Source organism: Miscanthus floridulus, chromosome 15 (genome assembly GCF_019320115.1).
Source record: "Miscanthus floridulus cultivar M001 chromosome 15, ASM1932011v1, whole genome shotgun sequence".
Lineage (NCBI taxonomy): Eukaryota > Viridiplantae > Streptophyta > Magnoliopsida > Poales > Poaceae > Miscanthus > Miscanthus floridulus.
The window spans coordinates 75,677,660-75,700,026 of NC_089594.1; the positions used below are offsets into that span (position 1 = coordinate 75,677,660).

At 49.2% G+C, this 22,367-nt stretch overlaps 2 protein-coding genes and 1 pseudogene across 2 annotated transcripts; all 3 read left to right on the top strand.

Annotated features, from left to right (window-relative positions):
* The first annotated feature begins 261 nt into the window (after positions 1 to 261).
* Positions 262 to 3,970, top strand: LOC136507684 (cytochrome P450 76M5-like; annotated as a pseudogene).
* A 1,702-nt stretch (positions 3,971 to 5,672) lies between these two features.
* LOC136509609 (uncharacterized) lies at positions 5,673 to 6,673 on the top strand. Its single transcript, XM_066504355.1, has one exon. The coding sequence runs from the start codon at positions 5,876 to 5,878 to the stop codon at positions 6,470 to 6,472; it is 597 nt and encodes a 198-aa protein (XP_066360452.1). The 5' UTR covers positions 5,673 to 5,875; the 3' UTR covers positions 6,473 to 6,673.
* An 884-nt stretch (positions 6,674 to 7,557) lies between these two features.
* LOC136509405 (uncharacterized) lies at positions 7,558 to 8,503 on the top strand. The gene has a single exon (XM_066504213.1). The coding sequence runs from the start codon at positions 7,621 to 7,623 to the stop codon at positions 8,164 to 8,166; it is 546 nt and encodes a 181-aa protein (XP_066360310.1). The 5' UTR covers positions 7,558 to 7,620; the 3' UTR covers positions 8,167 to 8,503.
* The last annotated feature ends 13,864 nt before the right edge of the window (positions 8,504 to 22,367 follow it).

Consider the following 22,367-nt stretch of genomic DNA (forward strand, 5'->3'; position numbering starts at 1 on the left):
CTAGCAGCTGTGTCGCTGTTTCATTGACAGCACGAGTTATCATGTAGTGTACTCCACATGTAGAATCAAGATGCTATCCAACTGACAGCAACAGCACGTCTCAGTGTCGCACTATCGGTCTGTCGCTAACAAAAGCTACCCAACATACCGAGTGGGGGACTTTGGCCCATCAAGCGGCGGCGATGGATACGCAAGCGCTCTCTATGACGCACACCACTATATATATGCCGCGCGCGCACGACACGAGCGAAAGATCCTGAGATGGCGGCGCCGGAGCTCTGGTGGCTATGGGTGACGCTCGCCGTCTCGACCCTCTGCTACCTGACCAACCAACACCGCCACCGCCGCTGGGGCTCCGACCGGCGGCCTCCCGGCCCGAGGCCTCTGCCGCTGATCGGCAACCTCCTGGACCTGCGGCGCGCGCGGGGCAACCTCCACCACACGCTGGCGCGCCTGGCCCGCGCACACGGCGTCCTCGTCATGCGCCTCGACCTGGGCCTGGTCCCGGCGGTGGTGGTCTCCTCCCGCGACACCGCCGGGGAGGCGTTCGCGGCGCACGACCGCCGCATCGCGGTGCGCCCCGTCCCGGACAGCAAGCGCGCGCTGGGATTCTGTGACCGCTCCGTCCTCTCGCCGCCCAGCTCGGACCCGCTCTGGAGGCACCTGCGCGGCGTCATGGCCACGCAGTCTCGCGGCGTCGCGCACGGCGCGGGAGCGGAAGGTCGCGGACCTGGTCGGGTACCTCCGGGCGCGGGCTAGGAAGGTGGTGGACGTCAAGGAGGCTGTCTATGGCGGCGTCGCCAACCTCGTCTCGACCGCAATGTTCTCCATCGACGTCGTCGATGTGGGCGCTGCGGCCGAGTCGCTGCCGTCGTCGTCGGTGGGACATGGGTTGCTGGAGCTCCTAGAGGAACTCATGGAGTGCCTGGGCAAGCCTAACGTGTTTGACTTCTTCCCGTTCCTCAGGGCGCTCAACCTCCAAGGATGTCGTCGCCGGGTGGCTGGCCAACTGAGGAAAGTTTTCTAGGTCTTGGTTGACATCATTGACCGCCGGTTGTCCGAGGAGGCTTCTTCCTTCTCCACGTCCAAAAAGGCGGCGACAAGCACGACAATTTCCTCGACGTCCTCTTGGAGCTCGAGTCCACAGGCAAGATCACTCACGATAATCTAACCCTGATCCTGTTCGACATCTTCTCCGCCGGGAGCGACACCATGGCCATGGCGCTCATCGTGGTGTGGGCGATGGCTGAGCTGCTCCGTTGTTGGGGTTTAGTGGGACCTATGGGAGCGCAGGCTCATGGTAACGAGCCGGGCCGGCTGTAAGCCAGCTCTAAGATCGTGAACTCGGTGTCACCACTGGTTCCAATAATTGGTATCAGAGCCGGTACCCGAGGTCAGAAAAAGCTACCTTGATGTGTGACTAAGGGGGAGATTGTTGGGGTTTAGTCCCACATCATATAGCGATGGTGGGGGAGCACAACATATAAGGCGGAAGAACCCCCACCTACGAGGCTAGTCTTTTGGGTTGGAAAGGCCTAAGGCCTTATATGTTGTAGCTCCGGTAGAGCTGGGACCTATGGGAGCGCATGTTCGTGGTAACGAGCCGGGCCGGCTATAAGCGAGCTCCAGGATCGTGAACTCGGTGGTCACCACCGGTTCCAACAATTCTGCCTTATATGTTGTGCTCCCCCACAATCGCTACACGATGTGGGACTAAACCCCAATAATCTCCCCCTTAGTCACACATCGGGGTGCCCCCGCCATCTGTGACGCTCGAGATTTTTTATTGGGTTTAGCTTTTCTGACCATGGGCTCTGATACCAATTATTGGAACCGGTGGTGACCACCGAGTTCACGATCTTGGAGTTGGCTTACAGCCGGCCCGGCTCGTTACCACGAGCTTGCGCTCCCACAGATCCCAGGTCCACCGAAACTGACAACATATAAGGCCCTTGAGCCTTCCCAACCCAAAAGACTAGCCTCATAGGTGGGGGTTCTCCCGCCTTATATGTTATGCTCCCCCACCATTGCTACACGATGTAGGACTAAACCCCAACAATCTCCCCCTTAGTCACACATCGGGGTAGCTTTTTCTTACCATGGTCTCTGATACCAATTGTTGAAACTGGTGGTGACCACCGAGTTCTCGATCCTAGAGCTGGCTTACAGCCAGCCTGGCTCATTACCACGAGCCTACGCTTCCACAGGTCCCAGATCCACCGGAGCTGACAACATATAAGGCTTTTGGGCCTTACTCAACCTAAAAGACTAGCCTGATAGGTGAGAGTTCTCACACCTTATATGGTGTGCTCCCCCACCATCGCTACATGATGTGGGACTAAACCCCAATAATCTCCCCCTTAGTCACACATCGGGGTAGCTTTTTCTGACCTTGGGTACCGGCTCTGATACCAATTGTATTGTTGGAACCGGTGATGACCACCGAGTTCACGATTTTGGAGCTGGCTTACAGCCGGCCCGGCTCGTTACCACAAGCCTGTGCTCCCACAGGTCATAGGTCCACCAAAGCTACAACATATAAGGCTTTTGTGCCTTACTCAACCCATAAGACTAGTTTTTTGGGTTGAGTAAGGTTCAAGGCTTTATATGTTGTAGCACCGGTGGACCTGAGACCTGTGGAAGCGTAGGCTCGTGGTAACGAGCCGGGCCGACTGTAAGCTAGCTCCAAGATCGTGAACTCGGTGGTCACCACCGGTTCCAACAATTGCTATCAGAGGCCATGGTAAAAAAAAGCTTCACCCGATAAAAAAAAATCTCGAGCGTCACATATGGCGGGGGCACTCCGACGTGTGACTAAGGAGAAGATTGTTGAGAGCACAACATATAAGGTGGGAGAACTCCCACCTATCAGGCTAGTCTTTTAGGTTGGGAAGGCCCAAGGCCTTATATGTTGTAGCTCCAGTGGACCTGGGACCTGTGGGAGCGTAGGCTCGTGGTAACGAGCCGGGCCGGCTGTAAGCCAGCTCTAAGATCGTGAACTCGGTGGTCACCACCGGTTCCAACAATTGGTATCAGAGCCGGTACCCGAGGTTAGAAAAAGCTACCCTGATGTGTGACTAAGGGGGAGATTATTGGGGTTTAGTCCCACATCGTGTAGCGATGGTGGGGAAGCACAACATATAAGGCGGGAGAACCCCCACCTATGAGGCTAGTCTTTTGGGTTGGGAAGGCCCAAGGCCTTATATGTTGTAGCTCTGGTGGAATTGGGACCTGTGGGAGCACAGACTCGTGGTAACGAGCCGGGCCGGCTGTAAGCCAGCTTCAAGATCATGAACTCGGTGGTTACCACCGGTTCCAACAATCCTGCCTTATATGTTGTGCTCCCCCACAATCGCTACACGATGTGGGACTAAACCCCAACATCCGCAACCCGAGCGTCATGTCCAAGCTATGCGCGGAGATCAAGGACGCCCTTGGCGGAAAGGCGGCCGTCGAAGAGACCGACACGGTGGGCCTACCGTACCTCCAGGCCGTGGTGAAGGAGGCCATGTGGCTGCACCCGGCGGCGCCCGTGCTGCTGCCGCACAAAGCCGTGGAGGACGGTGTCGAGATCGGCGGCTACGCGGTGCCCCGGGGCTGCACGGTGATCTTCAACTCGTGGGCGATCATGTGCGACCCGGTGGCGTGGGAGATGCCCGACAAGTTCGTGCCGGAGCGGTTCCTGGGCAGGGAGCTCGACTTTCAGGGGAAGCAGCTGGAGCTCGTCCCGTTCGGCTCTGGCCGCAGGCGGTGCCCCGGCCTGCCCATGGCGGAGCGGGTGGTGCCACAGGTACTGGCGTCGCTGGTGCACGTGTTCGAGTGGCAGCTGGCGGCCGGCATGTCGGCGGACCAGGTGAACGTCAGCGACAAGTTCACCAACACCAGTGTTTTAGCCTTCCCTCCTATCAAAGCCGTGCCAATAATCATCGCCAAATTACCTATAGTTATGCTGTTAGTAGTGTCCAATTGATTTTGGCCTACAAAATCGCTTGTGGATTAAGGTTTGAAACCTCTAGTGGCGAGTCGATTTGGTGGATCCTACACCTAAATAAAGCGGAGTGATGTATTGCTTTCCTACCGAGTTTAATCTCCAGATAACAGGCAAGAGAGGGAGGTTAGAGCTGAATATTTTGCTCCCCGAGCGTCAAACCATGTTTGGAGGTTATCAAAATAATGTTATGATAATATGGTCGTGCTACTTAATCTGTTTGAATAACTATCTATTGGATTCCATAAACCTGAGATTACTCATTATATCCCAACACAATTATACAGCACCATGCATAGATTATTATTATTTTTTTGAGGAAAACGTATGCTTGCAACATGCGTATATTGTCATCTCAGATATACTTTTGCAACATCCAGATCAAATATTTGAAACATAAGTCTGGAACTCCTGAAACACTTGAAACACGCCGTCGTCGCTGGCCGGACGGCCTACCTGGTAGGGAATTACGGTAGCCAACAAGCTCGGGTCAGGGGGACGTCGGCTAGCCTCCTCTATGGGACGTCGGCCCGTCACTCCTCCTGCGATTCTCCTGCGCCTGCTCACTGCTTAGGCTCGCTCCCCGTCAGCGCGGCTTCTCTAGCGCCGCTGCTGCTCGGCGCAGTTGTCCAGTGCCATCCGCTCGTGGGAGATAGGGCACGACACGATGGCGAGAGGGTGCGGCGTTGTGGGGGGAGGGCACGGCGCGGCGGGGGACGGTTGCGCGGTGGGGGAAGGGGTCGTGGCGAGGCGGAGTGCAGCGAGCATATACGCGGTGACGCCGCCACCAATGTGAGTGCGAGTGGGGAAATTTTCAAGGATGGAAGAGATGTAGATGTGCTATTGGGCTTGTCTGCTGCGCAGGCTCTAGAAAGGACGCGTCCGGACGGACAGACAACCGTGTGCAAGCATTTGTGATAGAAGAGATATAGAGGTGCCGTTAGGCCTGTCCGCTGTGCAGGCCCAAGAAGGCACGTGTCCGGATGGGATGGACGACCGTGTGCAAGTATTTGCATTATAGCAACGGTCCCTTTTACCGGGGAATTTCTTGACTTACTCACGTATGGTTTCTTTTGCGGTCGTTAAGGCTTTTTCGCAATTTCGCTTGCAACAACAATTGAAGCACTGTTACTTATTAGCACAGTTCTAGATATCCTTTTGCCTTTTTGTGCTAGTTTTTTTTTTCTAAATACATTAATTAATTATTCTTAAGTTTAGATGTGTTTGTTTCTGATTGCTAGGATTTTAGTTTATATTTTTTTTTTCTTACGAATCACAGTAATGCACACATACTCACGGCCCTCTCCCTCCAGGCTTTGATCCGGTACAAGCTACGTATACAACAGCTGGCCAACCAAGAGTAGTCTACGTTTACTCACTTGCGCGTACTAGGCTGTACGCTCACATCACAGCTCTCTCTCTTTATGTACAGAATGACGAGCCTGCTTGCTCGTTCGTTGTTGAGCCAACGCAATGGAACGAATGAAAGCGACGGCACATCCTGCTGCTACGTTCGCTTAAACTTATCATGGTACGGTCGTTTGCAACATGGAGTTGAGCGACCATTGAGAGAAACGCAGGTAGAAGTAGGTGCCTTTCTGATGGGAGTTGCCCGCCCCCACCACAGCAGCCGGCCGTTGAGAAGAAGCACGGAACGGAACACGGACAGAGAACGTGCGAGTGCGGCGGATCATCATGACTGACCGGCCAGAACCAGAAACCAGCGCTCGCGGCCCCGCGCGATGCATGCTCCCGCACTAAATGCATGCACGGCGGCACCATCACTCTCCAAGAACATCCGGAGTTCCGGACCCTGTGAGTCTGTGACAGTGATGCCTGCGCTAGCTAGCTGTTAGTACAACACCAAACCGGAGACGAGCAGCGGTAATGGCGGCCGGGTCGTCCTCCTGCTCTCCGGTCCTCCTCCTCCTCCTCCTACTCTTCCTCGCCTCGGCCGGCGCCGGCGCCGGCGAGGCTTCGACGACGTCGACGTCGACGTCGGCCCCGGCGCTGGACCAGGTGTGCGGGAGGCTGGGCAGCTACTACGTGACGCCGTCCCTCTGCTTCTCCGCGCTGTGCGCCGACGCATCGTCGCCGTGCCGCGCCGCGCGGGACGCGCCCGCCGTGGCGGCGCTGGCGGCCAGGCTGGCGGCCGACAACGCCACGGCGGCCAGGGACAGCATCGAGGCCGTCTTCTCCCCGTCGTCATCCACCTCCTCCTCCTCCTCCTCCTCCGCCGCCGCCGCGCGGTCGTGCCTGCGGCTGTACGCGGGCGCGGTGCCGGCGCTGCGGTGGGCGGCGCGGGCCGTGGCCGCGGGGCGGTACCGCGGCGCGCGGGAGGTGCTGCAGGCGGCGCAGTACGTCGCCGCGGGCTGCGAGGGCATCGCGGGCGACGCGGCCGCCGCGCTGCCCCGCGAGAACGACGGATTCGCTGACATGGCCTTCGTCGCGCACGCCGTCATCGCCTCCATGTCCACCGACTGATGACTGATCCGCCCACCACCGCTCGGCCTCGCCACGCTGCCCGTAGCTAAGCTACCACGTACTGTAGAACGATGTTCGTTGTAATAATAAAATCCGCTGCTAGTATCGTGCTGCCGTGTCCATCGATTCATTAACCGCACAACTCATTGTGTTTGGTTTTCTCTGTGTAAATTCAGTTTGCGCTTCATCGATCTACAGCAGCCTGCTCGCTTGCTCGTAAACGATTATAAATTTCCAGTCGAGAACAGTATTTTTCTCTCACACCAAACCAGCCAGCAGTAAATAATCCACGATACGATACGGCCTCCCGAACAGGCCGCTGATCTCCTGTCTCCCGAACCTAAACCTAACGAAGCAGTAGTTGGATTTTCCAGAGACACAATCGATCTGATCCAGCCTGCTCGCTTAGTTCGTAGATCGTAAATTTCCAACAGTATTTTTCTCTCACATCAAATCAGCCAGCAGTAATAATTCAGAAAGTACAGTAAAAACTAGTAACGTACTTGTAATGCAATAATGCACTGTAATAATAGGTAAGCATGCAGCATGCTTCAGTTTTGCTGAATCCTCGTGAATGTGTTTTGACCACCGGTAAATCTCACGGCGAAGGTAAATTCGCATCAATTAGGCCATGTTTCACCAAAATCCAAACTTTGGCACTATGTAAAAAGAAGATTCCCCATCACATCAAATTTGCGGTACATGCATGGAGTACTAAATGTTAACGAAATAAAAAACTAATTGCACAGTTTGGTTGTACTTTGCGAGACGAACGTTTTGAGCCTAATTAATCAATGATTAGACAATTATTACCAAATATAAACGAAATGCTACAATACGCTACAGTGCCGGGAAATTCCGGCGGCGCCGATTCTGCAGGGAACTAAACGCGGCCTAGGATTTAGGAGTACCAGAAAAGCTGAGGCCTGAGGAAGACGACGGCGCATTCATTGTTTGTTCAACCTCCAAACGGCCACCGTTATTGCAACGAGCACGCAACTCCGGTGATGGACGCAGGCGTCGCGTGCATGCATTGATTAGCTCACCTACCCCTACCCCCCTAACCTCACTGTGCGTGCATTGATAAACACCCACCCCACAAACCACGCTTGCAGGTCGCACAGCAAACGCCCACCAACGAGCAAGCCATGAGCAGGAGGACCACCGCCACGTTCCTCGCCGTGGGCGCCGCCGCGCTGTGCTTCTCCAGCTTCTACAGCGGCGCGGCGGCGGACACGGTGGCCGACTCGTGCGACGCGATCCGCGACTTCGTGGACGTGGCCTTCTGCGCGTCGCGGCTGGGGTCCGTGCCGGGCGCCGCCTCCGCGGACCGGCACGGCCACCTGCTGATGGCGGCGGACCTCGCGGCCGCGAGCGGGGCCTCGGCGCGTGACGCCGCGGCGGGGATGGCGCGGCGCGACGGCGACGGCAAGGACGCGCGGGACGCGCTGGAGGCGTGCGGCATCCTGTACGGCGCCGCGTCGGTTCCCGCGCTGCGGCTCATGCGCGGCTACGCGGCGGCGCGCGCCTGGGGCGCCTCGCGCGCGCTGCTGCCGCTCACGGGCCAGGCCGGGATCGGGTGCGACGCCGCGCTCGCGGGCTCCGCGACGGCTAAGGCACGGATGGCCGCCGCCAACCGCGAGTTCGACCAGCTCTCCACCATGGCCACGGCGCTCCTCAACAAGCTTACCTAGGCCAGGCACTCCAGCTGCGGCGGCGCGCCATGCCACTCGTGCCGCCGTCCCTGCGTGGGCGTGGCGTGCGCGCTGCCGTGACGGTGATGCGGAAGCTGCTGCTTCTTGTGTCGAATCAATAGTGCAATCAACCACTGATTTCCTGTGTTTTCTTTGTTGCGTCGTAGAAGTGCAGTAGCAAGTAGCCTGTACAATCTGCAATGCCGTTGTTTGGGCTCGGCGGCTCGCAATGGCATGGCGCTGTGTACTGTGTAAGTAAAGTGATGTTGGCATATGTATAGCTGTGATTTGTGAAGTGTGAACTCAGTTGCTGCTTGCCATTCAGCAGCTCTTCCCAGATCTTCTCAAAAACAAAAGATTTTCCACATGTCAGCTGGCTTGCCCAGAAACTTCGCAATCGTCGTTTGCTTGTCTTATAATCCGTACTTTTCAGCTTATTTTTTCAGCCGAAATAGTATTTTTTTCTCAAAAACAAATCAGGCGGAACAGTATTTCGGCTTGTTTTTTAAGCGGAGTGAACGGGGCCATAACCTCTGAATTTCAAAAAGAAAAAAAACAAAACTTTGCTAGAAGCATATACATAACTAACCCATCCTGTCTGCTCTGTTCCTCTTCTTCAGTTGCTCTGCAGATTGAATACTGTTCACAAGGACCAGCCACAAGATTTTTTTTATATTTTGTTTATTATACATACGAGGAAGGTTGAGATTTGCACACGAAAATGTTATTGGTCCGTACACTGATTTGGTTGAACACGTTGTAGATTTTTTTTCCAGAGCCCAATTAACTTGATCAGGATCTTCAGATGGGCGACACAGAGGTTAGCAGACTGCACCTTGGAGTACGGACGACTTAAGGGTGCACCAAATGTTCCATCCAAATAATCTGGATCTGAAGTATCTTGGGCTCAACAAATCTTGAACCAACTTGGAAACTCTTTCCACCAAATATCTTCATTTTAATTCACAACTGGCAAGCTTTAACAATTACTACTTGGGCCTCGTTTAGATGCATTCCAAATTCCAAGTTTTTTCACTCTCTCTCCATCACATCAATTTTTAGCCGTTTACATGGAGTATTAAATGTAGGTAAAAAAAATAACTAATTACACAGTTTAGTTGGAAATCACGAGATGAATCTTTTGAGCCTAGTTGGTCCACGATTGGACAATATTTACCAAATAAGACGAAAGTAGTACTGTTCATCGGGTTCACTTTTTTTCACGATCTAAACGAGGCCTTGATTCCATTTTCAGTCTTATGTATATGCACAACACATGCCCTATACTGCCTGCCCGTATTCCTATACTGCCTGCCCCAAGGTTAAACTTGCAATTGGTGTAAGAAAGATGGTATTGATTTGATGGAAGGGTATAAAGCGGAAAAAAGAGAGGAGGCTTTACAAGAACAGGAGCAGTACAAGTGAAGCTCGTGAGGTAACTGGCCAGCCGGAAAAGGCTCACTGAATAATCACTCTTTTATCTCTGGAGTGCTCCATCTTTACAAAAGGCAGTCTTCTTGCAGTAGTATGAAGCATGGCCATGGCGAGAGTTTATTCAACTTGTGTCAAATCACTCGGTATGTTTGCTAGCGCGACATATGTAGCTTACTAGCTTTAATAAGAGCTTATCCATTAAACCAACTGAATGATGACATATATAGCTGTGAAAAAAAATTACCACTGTTTTGCTTTTTACGATTTATATACGCCATTCAACATTGATGTTGCCTTGCCTGCCTACACATTTAGGTGTTTTCCATATAATTAGGTTGAATTTCAACCGCTACGACGACGTTGGTGCAGTAGCAACGTACATATCGGATAAACAAAAAATCTTTAGCCTAATCATAATCTGCTTTATTGATCATATCACTATCTTCTGCCCGCACTATGGAGCCGAGACATCTCTTTAAATGGATATATCACATGCTTTCTAGCTAGGTTCAGTAGTTACCATTTGTCGGATTCTGTTATTCTTAATTTGTTTGCTTGGCTCACATGAAAGGGAAATAGGTCATAAACTAATATTAGCTTGATTAAAAGAGGTAAATCTTTAGCATATGAAAATCTCAGCCGCAAGGTCGAGCTAGGATTATCTTATAACACACACACACACACTCTTTTCTGTACGTACGGCCGATGCCTTCCTTTAGAAGCCATCTACCCCTCCTGTGCCAGGATTCATATTATGTTGGCAAAATCTCCCAATGACACTTGGACACAAAACATACACAAAAGAAATTGGTGATGGGCACATGATAAACACATATAAAAGAACTGACATGCAGCTTTACTGCACCGAGAATCTATGCAATTAGTTTAGCAGGGATTAGGACCCAAACATATCTAATTCGTAGCTCCTCGCCTAACATCCCTGAACCCTCTGCCATCATTAGGATTCTGCCTAAAATTCGTTGTTATGATCGACGCCACGTTGTGATTACAGCAAGAGCGCATTACATGTACGGCAGGGACTAAACTAAGTATCGAAACAGGGGCACAAAAATGAATGAAGAGACCTTGCAGCTTCCGTCCTCCTCTAGTCTAGAGAGACATGGCAAAGGCAAGCCCAGCTGTGGGTAGTGGGAGCTGTAGCCTGTAGGCTGCAGCACAGTACTGCAGCTTGAACTGATCTTTTTATGTGAGTAGAATATGATCGCTTTTACATAGCATCATAATGCCCTTTTTGACACTGATCCTCATTAGTCAGTAATCTTGAATTATTGTATACTATATACAGATAGTTAGATACGCGCACACATACGTGCTAAAGGGGGTTGGAACTTGGAATGATCTGGTGAAAGAAAGAAACTTGTGCATGCGAGTCTACTTGTTCGGCACCGAAAAATGGTAGATTATTGGACCCGCAACTTTTTATCATGACACGAATTGTTTTTGTGGAATTCTGATTAAGGGCGCAATGCAATGCAAGATCACGGAATTGCGTGCAAATCACGGTTTGCTTCTCTGGGCTTCTCTTGTACAGGAAGCTGTAGCCTGTAGGATAGAAGGCATCCGGGGTAAAAAGATCTTGGCGAGGGCCTGCTTAGAATAATGGCCATGAATGAAGTGACTGAACGTATTAGTGACTCTGATGAGATGCTGGCTTATCCCCATAAGCTTCCTTATCTAAACAGTTCCTCCTCCCTCCATTAATTCCCCATTCCCTTATCTGAAGCTATTACATTCAGACAGTGTTCTACTTGATGCACGATGAACCACTGTGAAAGCTCAACTTGTATTTTGTTTTCCTATGATTGAGAGTAATATATGTATTTATGGCAATTCTTATCTGAGCGAGGGGTTTATTATTGCTGGACAGCTAGATTTGTTCTGAGAACAACTAGAGAAGCTCTGGAGAATCCTTTTTGGCAACTGAGATTTTGGCCCCGTCTTACCCCATATCCAGCTTGTTCGGTTTTTTTTCGGTCGGAACGGTGTTTTTCTCTCACAACATTTTAGCTAGAACAGTATTTTTCAGCCAATTTCAGCCAAGATTCAGCAAGCCGAACGAGACGTTTTACTGAAATGTATCGCAGCATGTGCATCGCATTTCAGTTGGAGCTGAAAGAGGTTGTTTTCACTCAATGGGCAATCATAATTCAAAGCCACCAATTGGCCAGTCAAAGGAGGGAAAGTGACTGGTGATAGATGTGGCAGAACCGCTTGAAATAGCACGTTTTCGGAGGCGCTCGTCTTCCACCAGACACTAAGCGTCCCGACAGCTAGCTAAATCGGACGGTTTCCGTTGAGCACACCCCAAGAGAGAACTCGAATAATCCACGTTTTTCCTCCAGGATCCAATAATGAGAACGAGTTTACAATACTTAGTCCATTTCATACAACAAGAGTTCTTAGAAATACATTATTCAATACTAAGTTCAGAGTACGAAATTTAAACAACGGAATTACAATAAACATGTAACGGTAGAATACAAGAATCTGTTTGTGCCCACCAGAAGAATCCTCTACACAACAGCTATATTTCAAGCTGCACCTGCAACAGGGGTGAATAAACTCTGAGTACACAATGTACTCGCAAGACTTACCCGACTAGTGGAAATAATTTTCCGACTCCAAATGATATAATAAACTTTATGGTTTGCTGGGTTTCCTTTTTGTAAAAAGTAATACTAGTAGTGAATCCTTATGTATGTTTCTTATTAGCAGTCATGATTAGTTCATTATCTAACCATTCTAGGTAAGCACATGTTCTACTTTCACGCAAGAGTTGAGCAAACAGATCCATTTCACTATCTTTCATCTTACAGTTTTTACTACGGTGCTAGATTATAGACAAGTCGTACCGGATTACCTGGCGATTCAAGAAACAATGTGCCCAGCTGGGTACCCCAAAACACACGCCCCGCTTATACCCCAGGCACAAGCAGGACTAACCCATCACTCTTCTGTCAAGGGGTCCAGGTCCCCATCCAAACTTGGACACAACCTCTTACACCCACCAATACTCGTACTATATCCCTGCCCGATCTCCCTTTCTTTTCACCATTTTATCATGAGAGTGATAATAATAATCACCTATTGTGAGTAACGACAGGTTACCCACGCTACCGAAAAACCCAAGTATAACAGCTACTCAACCTAAGCTAGTAGAACTCATAGGTAGGTATATCTATGCATGTAGTTTCAATATAAATCCTATAACGTAAATGCACATCATATATATATTTCAGTGATTATTCAAAATAAGGGTTATGCACCGGGGTTTGCCTTGGGCAGGCGGGTGGTCAGCTATGTCAGTCGTCGGTGGCTCCGAGGCTTCCTCCTGTACGAAGACCTCCTCGTACTCCTCAATCACCTCCTCGTATTCCTGCTCTCCAGCGGTCATAAACTCCACCAACGCGTTCTCTACATGCCTGCAATGATGATGCAACACTTAGCATTTTAGCAATAACAACTCTTAAAATAACAATACATCTACCAAGCTACTAAGCTAACTCTAATGACTAAGATGCTAAGCTACCCATCCTTTCCACTAAACAGGTATGAACCATTCGAGTATTATCTTAGCAACCAAAAATGCATTTCTTACTTTATTTATGATTTCATATATACTAAAACAAGGAGTACTTAGCTACCATATTTATCAACATATTTTAAGGCTATAAAAATTACAGTGAACATATAATAATACAATGAACCTACTGTAAAAATTTAATGGACAAAACTATTACCCATTTGCCATAAAAATTCCTACAAATATTAACCTAAATAATACTAAACACTCACAATTGATTTAGTAGGCCTCAATATCAACTCAGACATGCATAAACTAACTAGGCCATCCGATAGACAACATTTTTAGGAACTAAACAAACTTGGTTTCACAATTTTTGGATACCCACATGATTTTATATGATTTATCAAAGATCAGCTCAGAAATACAATTAAAAAACTATTTCTATTATCCACGAAAAAGCTAAACTGATTTTGGCCCAACGCGGCCCACGCGGCGCAACGTGCGTGCGCGAGCGCGCGGTGGCCCACAGGCAAGGCGCGGCCCACGCGCGGAGGCGGCCCGTGGCTAGGAAGCCCGCATGCGCCGGCACTCTTACAAAAATGCCCCTAGACTATGAGCAAAACAACCCACAGTCCACATTACTATTTCTATAAACAACGACTTTACAATGAAACCCTCGGATATTTCTTCTCTTTACAATGGCAAGGCCCCCGGCCTTCCCCTCGTGCTCCGGCGCGGCGAGCGGTGGCACTGGCGCTTGCGCTGGCCACACGGGACCCACACTGACCTATCTACGAGGCTGACGCTCAGCTAGGGTTCGACGTGAGACTATGGGTGGCGGTTGCACGAGTCGGGACGCCGTAGAAGAACCTCTCCACAACGGCGGGCACCCTGCGGTAATGGCGACGGCGTTCAGGTGAGCCGCAGCAACAACAAGACGGTAGGGGTAGCGGGTGAGCAACGATAACTCACTAGTGACCTTACTGAGAAGCCGGCTCGGCCGGAGACGACCTGAGAGAGGCTGGCCACGTGCGTGCTGCGAGGTGAACGGCGGACCGCAAAGTCACGACCACGTCAGCGGTGAGGAGGCGGCACTAGAGCTACGACTAGCTTGCGCATGACAAAGAGGGAGCCAAGGCGAGCTAGTGGTGCAGAGGAATTAGCATGTGGTGAAGTGGTGGAGGCTGGCCACGACACGTGTGGTGACGGGCCTTAACGGCACGACGGCGGCCAAAGCTCCAAAATTGGAGCTTGGCGTGATGCGAGTCAAGGCGGGGTGGGGTTGGCTGGAGGGGGGGCGTGAAGGCGAGCACAAGGAGTTGATGAGAGCTGCTCGGTCTCTGGCTTCACCGTGACACGATGCGACGACGGCGGAAAACAGAGGGAGAGAGAGACGGGGGCGGCAGTGGGTTCGGCTCGTCCACGCCTTGGCGGGACGCGGGCGACCGAACTTAGGGCGGCGTCTGTGCACCCGCTACACGACACTGTGGCCAAACCATATGCGCGCGCGGGGGCAGGTGGGGCGCGGCATGCGTGGCCGCAGCGCCATTAAGGCGAGACGACGGTGTGGGGCAGCCCATGTGCGAACTAGGATAAGGCAAGCGGCAACAGCATAGCGTCGGTAGCGGCAGCGTCGCGACACGAGGCGGGTCGGCAGTGCGGATGCGACGACGAGTTGATGGCGCCGGCAGCGGCTCCGTCGCGGCGCGTGCGGGGCAGTCGACAGCAGCAGCGGTGGCTTCACGCGGCGGGGCCAGTGGCAGCCGAGACCTGGCTAGGCCAGAGGCGGCCACGGCCGGCCGCACGCGGCAGCACGTGCACGCACATGCGCGACCAATGAGGCAACGCCGACCACCCGAGCGTGGTGATCGCGGCCACACGGTCAACCAGCCTGAAACCGTGACACGCACGAATTTTAAAGCCTTCAACACGACCAGACGGTTGCTCCTAAACCTAAACTGTCTTCATCATGCTTAAGATGGCACATGAGACTATCAAATCGAGCTATAACACTACACCACTCTTTAACCCAATCTCTCACAATAAATTGCTAAACATAGCAATGTTTAGCTGTCGGCAGACTCGAAAATTTCTATGTTTTTGAGCTGGATTTGATTTCCATTCACGATTTCTAAGTTAGTGGAAATATTAGCTAGTAATATCATTTTTCGATCGCAAGTATTTAATTGTCATCTATAAAGTTTGTACTTCAAACTTTATTTAAGTATCACATACATGTTCTATAATATTTTTGCTTAATAAAAATTAGTTTTAAACCCTAAGTTCGCATTCTAGTTGATCGTTTCGAGTTATGGAAATTGATCTACACACCTTATTACATGTATTAACACATAAATATGATGCTCATGATATGTTTTAGTAAATGATTTACGGTATAACACCGAGGGTGTTACCATAGACCGATAGGTAATAGGGATTAGGGGGGTGAAAATTGTGTGCATGTGAGTAATCTGTCAGGACCAGGCTGTGTGCATGCCTCCCTCCCCTCTTTGAAGCTACGGAGTAGTAGTAGCTAGGTAGGGATGGATTCGATCATCCAATGTTTTCCTCTCCGACAAATCTCCCACCTGGAGCTGGAGGTTCAGGAAAAGATTCATGCATGCATCTGGTAGCTTCTGTGGTGAAAAAAAAAAGTTGAAACACCTGGGGCCGAGGCTGAGTGAACAGATTGAACTGGCTGTGGGCTTGTGGCTGCCCTCTCCGGCCAGTGTGATTCATTCAAATCAAATAATAAGCAAAGCATCAGAGCCACACAACATGCACAAAGAGTCTAGAAAACTCTGGGTCACCAACAGGATTCATTCATGAGAAGCTATCATTTGAGCAGCACCCAGCAAACTCAGCGATTTCACTGCAGAAATCCTTGGCTAATAAAAGGTCAAACAGCAGGGAACAGCTCCACTCATGCGAGTACTACAGAAAAGAACGGCTGTGACAGCAACGCTGCAAGCTGCTCCACCAGACACCAGACACCAGCTGCTGCTCATCAGCCGTCGTCCTGCAGAATCCAGCGGTGAGCGGTGAGCGGTGAGCGGTGAGCGGCGAGTGTGAGTGAAGTCTGGCCGCACGCGTGCTCAGGTGCATGCTGTTGCTGTGCGCCACAGTCCCATCCCACCCCGTTCCCATGGCGCGTGCGGTGCGCGTGCGGCGTGGGCCACTGGGCCTCGGTCTCGGGCTCTCGGCCCATCCCCACCGTCCAAACCGCCCGCCAACTTGCGCGGGCGGGAATCCTTCCCGATTCCGTTCCGCGCGCTCCGTCGTCGGAGCTGCCACGCCACCCGCTGCGCTGAGACTGAGAGCCAATGAGCCACTGCCCAGTGCCCACTGAACTGCACCGCACCTTCGTCCCTCGCCAGCCAAGGCCGGCCCCCGCTATAAATTGCGCTCGCGCCAACCCACCCCCGGCATCATATCGATCGGAAGCCAAGCCAGCTGCCAGCCAACCAAACCAAGCAACACCAGCAGCAGCTCATCATCATCATCAGCTCCGGCTTCTCCGTGGTCCTCGCGCTAGCTCGACAGGTCGGCCCAGGGGCGTACGTGCCAAGAAGTACACGAGCCAGCTAGGAGCGAGATGGGCAGCTGCTTCTCTTCTTCGGGGTCGGCGGGCGACGACGCGGCCGTCTACGGCGACGAGAGGAGGGTCAGGAGGGTGTGGCCCAGCGACGACGACGGCGGCGAGTGGGACGTCGACAACAGGGCCGCCATCTACATCGCCAAGTTCCACCGCCACCAGTCCGGCGTCGTCTGCTCCGACTGCGCCGCCGACCAGCAGCAGCAGACACCGGCTGCCGCCCAGTGACGACTAGATAGCTGGCCGGCCGCCTATATATCATGAGCGCTGAGACTGGGATGGATCGATGAAGGAGTTCAGTAGTGATGTCTTGTTTTTTGGTGGATCCAATTCCGATCCCATCGGTTATGCCTGCCTGCCGCCATCGCTTCCACTTCTTTCTTCTTCTTCTTCTCCCTTTGGTTTCTCTCTAGAATTATCGAGCTAGCTGCTAATGAATAATCATATCGACGGATTAGTTAGTATGCATGTAAATTTGTTCCATATATACACATATGTGAAGAGACGATATGCGCTTGCTTTTCGAATTCTCTCTTGCAATGCTTCCTCCAATTCAAACAATAATCCTCTCATCTCCAAATCTCCCACTACATGTTTGTTGTTGCATGGTACTCCACTACTACACTTGTGATATATGTTTCAGACCAGGACATGAATCAACATGAAACTCTAATAATTAACGAAACAAGATGATGATGATACAATAATAATTCACACTTCATATGTGAGCTACATGTGGCCTTCCTAACAAGCACTTTTCCTTGCCACGAAGCACGGTGTGGATTTGTTGGACCCAAGCAAAGTGCATGCCACATGAGCGGCACTTTAATTTGGAAATCGATGAGAATGAAAGAAGCCGATGAGTGGATCCGACCGACTTGCGCACCATGCATCGTCTCGGCCTTCATGTACAGTTCTCTAGCTGCTTTCCTGCTTGTGCAGTGAAAGCTCCACGGCATGCATCCGACAGTTCAATGCAAATCCTTTCACAAATCTCATTCCTAGAGCTGATTATGAGTCATTTCAACTTTCAACCTTGTGCAAAAGCCAACGAGTGTCATTTCCTGCTTTCTATCAGTCCTTTCCTGTCCTCCTATGCCATGCTACCGCTCGAGTCGCTAACTATGCTGGAAGATCATGATTCGCTGCTAATCGATAGCAAGCTATACCTACCTAGCTAGATCAGTCTGCAGATATTTTTCTTTCTCAAGAAAAAAAAATGTTATTGCTACCCCTCATATATGAGAATTTCTCTTTTTTTCAAGACAAAGGAATGAAAACAAGAATTTCTAGCCCAAGTATACTTAATTTTAACACTCTTGTACACTCATATATTTCACATGTCTGAATTTTAAGATGATTCCAAGTAACACTATTGTACAACCAACTAGTAAAAATAAATTGTTAATTTTCTGATTTGTTATTTGCTTTTGTATCATGATAGATATATCAATTTTTTGTCCATGTCTGACTATAGCAAGAATTGTAAATTGTTAATTGTTTATGTGCCAACATAGATTAGATTTTGCCAAGTAGTGGTTTTGCCTAAACGGTTTTTTATTCTCGGAACCTATATAAATTGCAGCAAACTAAATCTGAAATTTTAGTATAAATTGTGCCTATTCTCAGAACCATCATATGAAAGAAAGCTAAAATTCAGACACCCTAATTTTAATTGCACATACAAACTGAAAGCAAGTGCCGTGTGCACACCACCTGATATATCACCTTTTGTTCTCATGCATAGTTATCAACAGTTTGGCACATCTTTCTTAGTTCTTTTTAATAAGAAAGCAAACAGCTGTTATCTAACTTGATTTCTTTTGAGAAAAATAGGAAAGAAAAGGCAAACAGCCGGCGCCAACTTGGCATACATATAACAAATGCCACGTATCAGAAATATGATGAAGTAATCTTGCTTAGTTTCTTAGAGCGATGGCACCATTAGTTTTACTATATATATGCAGCTTCATACTATCATCATGCCAAATTGCCAACTAATTAATGTTGTGATGCCTAGTTGCTATTTTCTTTTTCAAAGTAGCAACACATATGGCTGAGAAACCAACAATCTTCTTTGTCATCTCAATAGAATAGAAAAAAGTGGGAAGTTTTCTAATCATCATTTTTTCTGCAGATTACCACCCATAACTATTTTATAGGGTGTACCTGTGAAATGAAACCTTACTACCAGACAAACAAACATTCAAATTTCATCCAAGTAAAAATGTAAATTTTGGCCCAGGTGTTGCTAATTTCAGCTAGCTAGTGAGTTACATGTATTTTTCAGAACTCTGATCTGTTTCTCTTTTAAATTTTTTCTCGAATATGCTTATCTTTTCAAATTCAGATTTTAATTTGAAAACATAAGGCTGTAAAAGACCTACAATTCTTGTTCCACAAGGCCACACTGGCATCAAGGAATCTCAGTCCCCAGTCTTTTTTACAAGGAAATGAATCCCTAAAATGTGACCAAATGTGACATGCAAGATTCAATTTTCCCGGCAAATTATACAGGTCACATAAACTTGTCTCTCAACTCTCGTCATTTCTTTCTTTGTTCTGTGGAAAAGAATTCCCTGAGGGGGACTGGGGGTAGAGCATCAAATCCTCCTAGCGAACGAGCCATTCCTTTCATTCCTTTTCCTTCATGGCAAATGACACTTTTGGTAGATAAGAACAAGGCGCGATCGATCGTTCAATGTGACACGGATTCACCGGACCTATTGGTGTTTACATAAAGAAAAAAAACAAGGAACGCCGCATTGCGACAGTTGCTTGGAATAATACGCTCTAAAAAATGAACACCCGTTAACTGATTGGATGGATTCATAGCAGATAGCCCTCACTAGTGGAAGCATAGATATTATTTGCTCAGGTTGATTTGTATACGTTTTTCTGGCTGTCCAATCCATGGTTTTTACCAAAGAGTGAAGGCTAGCTAGCGAATCCAAATGTTCTGCGAGAGATTGCTGAAATGCTGTTCTATCTGGAGCATATGCTGGTGCCGTGCCTTTATTTCCTCTTCTGACTCTCAAGTAAAACATAGGTGCAAAATATTTTGTCTGCAAGCTTCTGAATGCATCTGAATAAAACGAACAGCATAGTGCTAGCACACAGGAACGCATGCAACTATATGGAAGGATTTTGCAGACCATGTGGCCTGGTGATTCCTCAACCCTAATTGTGGCCAAAGTGGCAAGTGTTTTCGACCAGCGAATACAATGCGTTACTGCATAAGATAATCTCACCCAATGATGCTACTTTACATACATAAGTGTAAATAATTCCATCTTATTTCCCGAGAGCTGTATGTAGAAGCATCATCCAGGTCTTCGAATATTTTACATGCTAGATTTTCAATAGTTCTCCTGCTACGCACATGCTATTTGATCAACAACTTGCGATATTGCTTTATATAGTTCAGGCAAGCCCTGTCACTTTTTACAGGCTCAACTTCCCAGTAACTTCTGTTAGTAGTAGTAGCTAGAACTTGGCTTATGGAATCTGGCGAGCTAATTAGTCACGGAATGTTTGGTGCTCCTGACTTGAGAATAATCACAATATGCAGGGCCGGGGCCCCGTTCTTGGCGACAGATTTTCCATGGCTCAGTTTCAGACAGCCGCTGCATCGTCCTTTCGGGGCGCTCTCTCTCTCTTTTACAGGGAATTGTCAATTGTGTGGATGCCTTGGATGGCAGTGGACGGGGGAGAGATGGCTGCAAACTGTCGCGCAGCAGTGTGAACTCTGAACTGTGAAGGAGGACCGAGGGTTTCTACTGGCTGCCAACAAGGAAGAATTAAGGTCCTTTTTTCTGCACTTTAGAAAGTACTGGCAGTTTCTTTCTGTCCCCTGAAAAATGGCCACCGTGCACGTGGACAAACCATTGTGGGTTGTACGAACTGTACGCTATATACCACCAACCTAGCAATCTGCGATCATGGCTGTCAAATTGTAATCTCTACTAAATGAGAAACAGAATCCGGCCCACTGTACGGAGAAGAAGAGAAGACCGGAAGGCACACGGAGAAGAAAGAGAGGGTGAGCTGAGCCTGAGCCTGCCTGAGCGAGGAAACTAACTAAAAGGAGGTTGCCCCCTTTGATCAGCTTTGTTCACCTGACGCCTGACGCTTGAAGATTACTGTCGTCCGTCGTTCACTCTTGCACGAGGCTGGGGCGCCGAACCCTTCCAACGTCAAAGCGCTAGGAGCGCTCTTTCCAGACATCAGAAATGAGTTGCGCTAGCAACAGCGGAGGCGCAAGCCCACTTCCTAGATGTGTCAGTTGTCATTATCTCGGTTTTCTACCATTTGTCAGCCTCTTCGTTTGGCTGTGGCTTGTCGTAAACGATCGTAAATTTTCAGCCGGAACAATATTCACTAGTAGAGAAACGACCTTTGATCCAGCTCGAAATTTGGCTTTAGTCCCAATATTTTTCGCATCCGGAACTAGAGAGACTTTTAGTCCCGGTTTATAAATCCAACTGGGACTAAAGGTCCCTGCCCAACGGCTACTGCGCCAGGCTTTTGCTGGAGGGGACCTTTAGTCCCGGTTGGAGCTACCAACCGGGACTAAAGGTTAACTTTTACTCCCGGTTGGTGCCTCCAACCGGGAGTAAAAGTCTACTCCCGGCTGGAGGCTCTGTCCAGGACTAGAAAGGGACCTTTAGTCCCAGTTTCTGTCTCTAACCGGGACTAAAGGTACCCTCCTATATAGCCCTTGTTCCTCCCTAAGCCCGAGCCACTTCAAGCTCAGTGTTCTCTTGCTATCGCCGGCCTCTCTTCTTCCTCATCACCGGTGTATCACAAGATTTCTTCTATTCCTCCATCGGTTCTAAAGGTTACCAACTTTATACTCTCGTGTTTCATCTATAGCTTATTTCATTTTATGGACTAGATATATGTGGTTTTTTATGGTATATTTTTTTTATTTGTAAGCCATTTAAGCTCAAAATCACTTTAAAGTTTGCGTATTTGGATGAAGGAAGGTTAAAGTAGTTATTCAAAACTAGTATTGAGCTTTCATTTATAGCATGCATAGCACACTTCATGCTTTAGAGATATAGAGAATTTTAGAGTTTTTTTAATTTTATTTGTTTATAAAATGAGAAATTTATATTATATTAAAAATGAGTATAGAGAGTAGATGGCAACTGCTTCCGGGTCCCCGGTCTCTCATCGGGTTACAAAGCGACTGAGGCCGGACCTTCCTCTCATTGCATGCGGCAAGTGTGAGGAGAAGATTGTGATGTAGTACCGGGTGAGGAAGGAGTGTCCCAACAAGGGCCATATCTTCTACAAGTGTCCGGATCGTAATGTGAGTTATTTTATCGTATTTGATGATTATGGTTAATTTATACTTATTTTCATGATGATTGTAATTAAAGTTCTATTTTTTATTTTAATTTCAGTGGGATGGCACTGGATGTTCAGGCTGGTACTAGGAGGTAGAGTATGTTGAACACATGCAAAACTCTCTTGCACAGGCGGCTACGGCGGCTGATGAGGCAGTGATCCTGCGGAAGAAGCCCATAGATGTTGAACAAACGCATGATCTGTCTGTTTTAATTGGGATTGGTCGCGAAATCCTTATGCTGCTGAAGTGCATTTTAGCTTTAGTTTTTT

What these genes read in the sequence shown, in the direction of transcription:
- LOC136509609 (XM_066504355.1), top strand. Translation starts at nt 5,876, where the DNA reads ATGGCGGCCGGGTCGTCCTCCTGCTCTCCGGTCCTCCTCCTCCTCCTC.
- LOC136509405 (XM_066504213.1), top strand. Translation starts at nt 7,621, where the DNA reads ATGAGCAGGAGGACCACCGCCACGTTCCTCGCCGTGGGCGCCGCCGCG.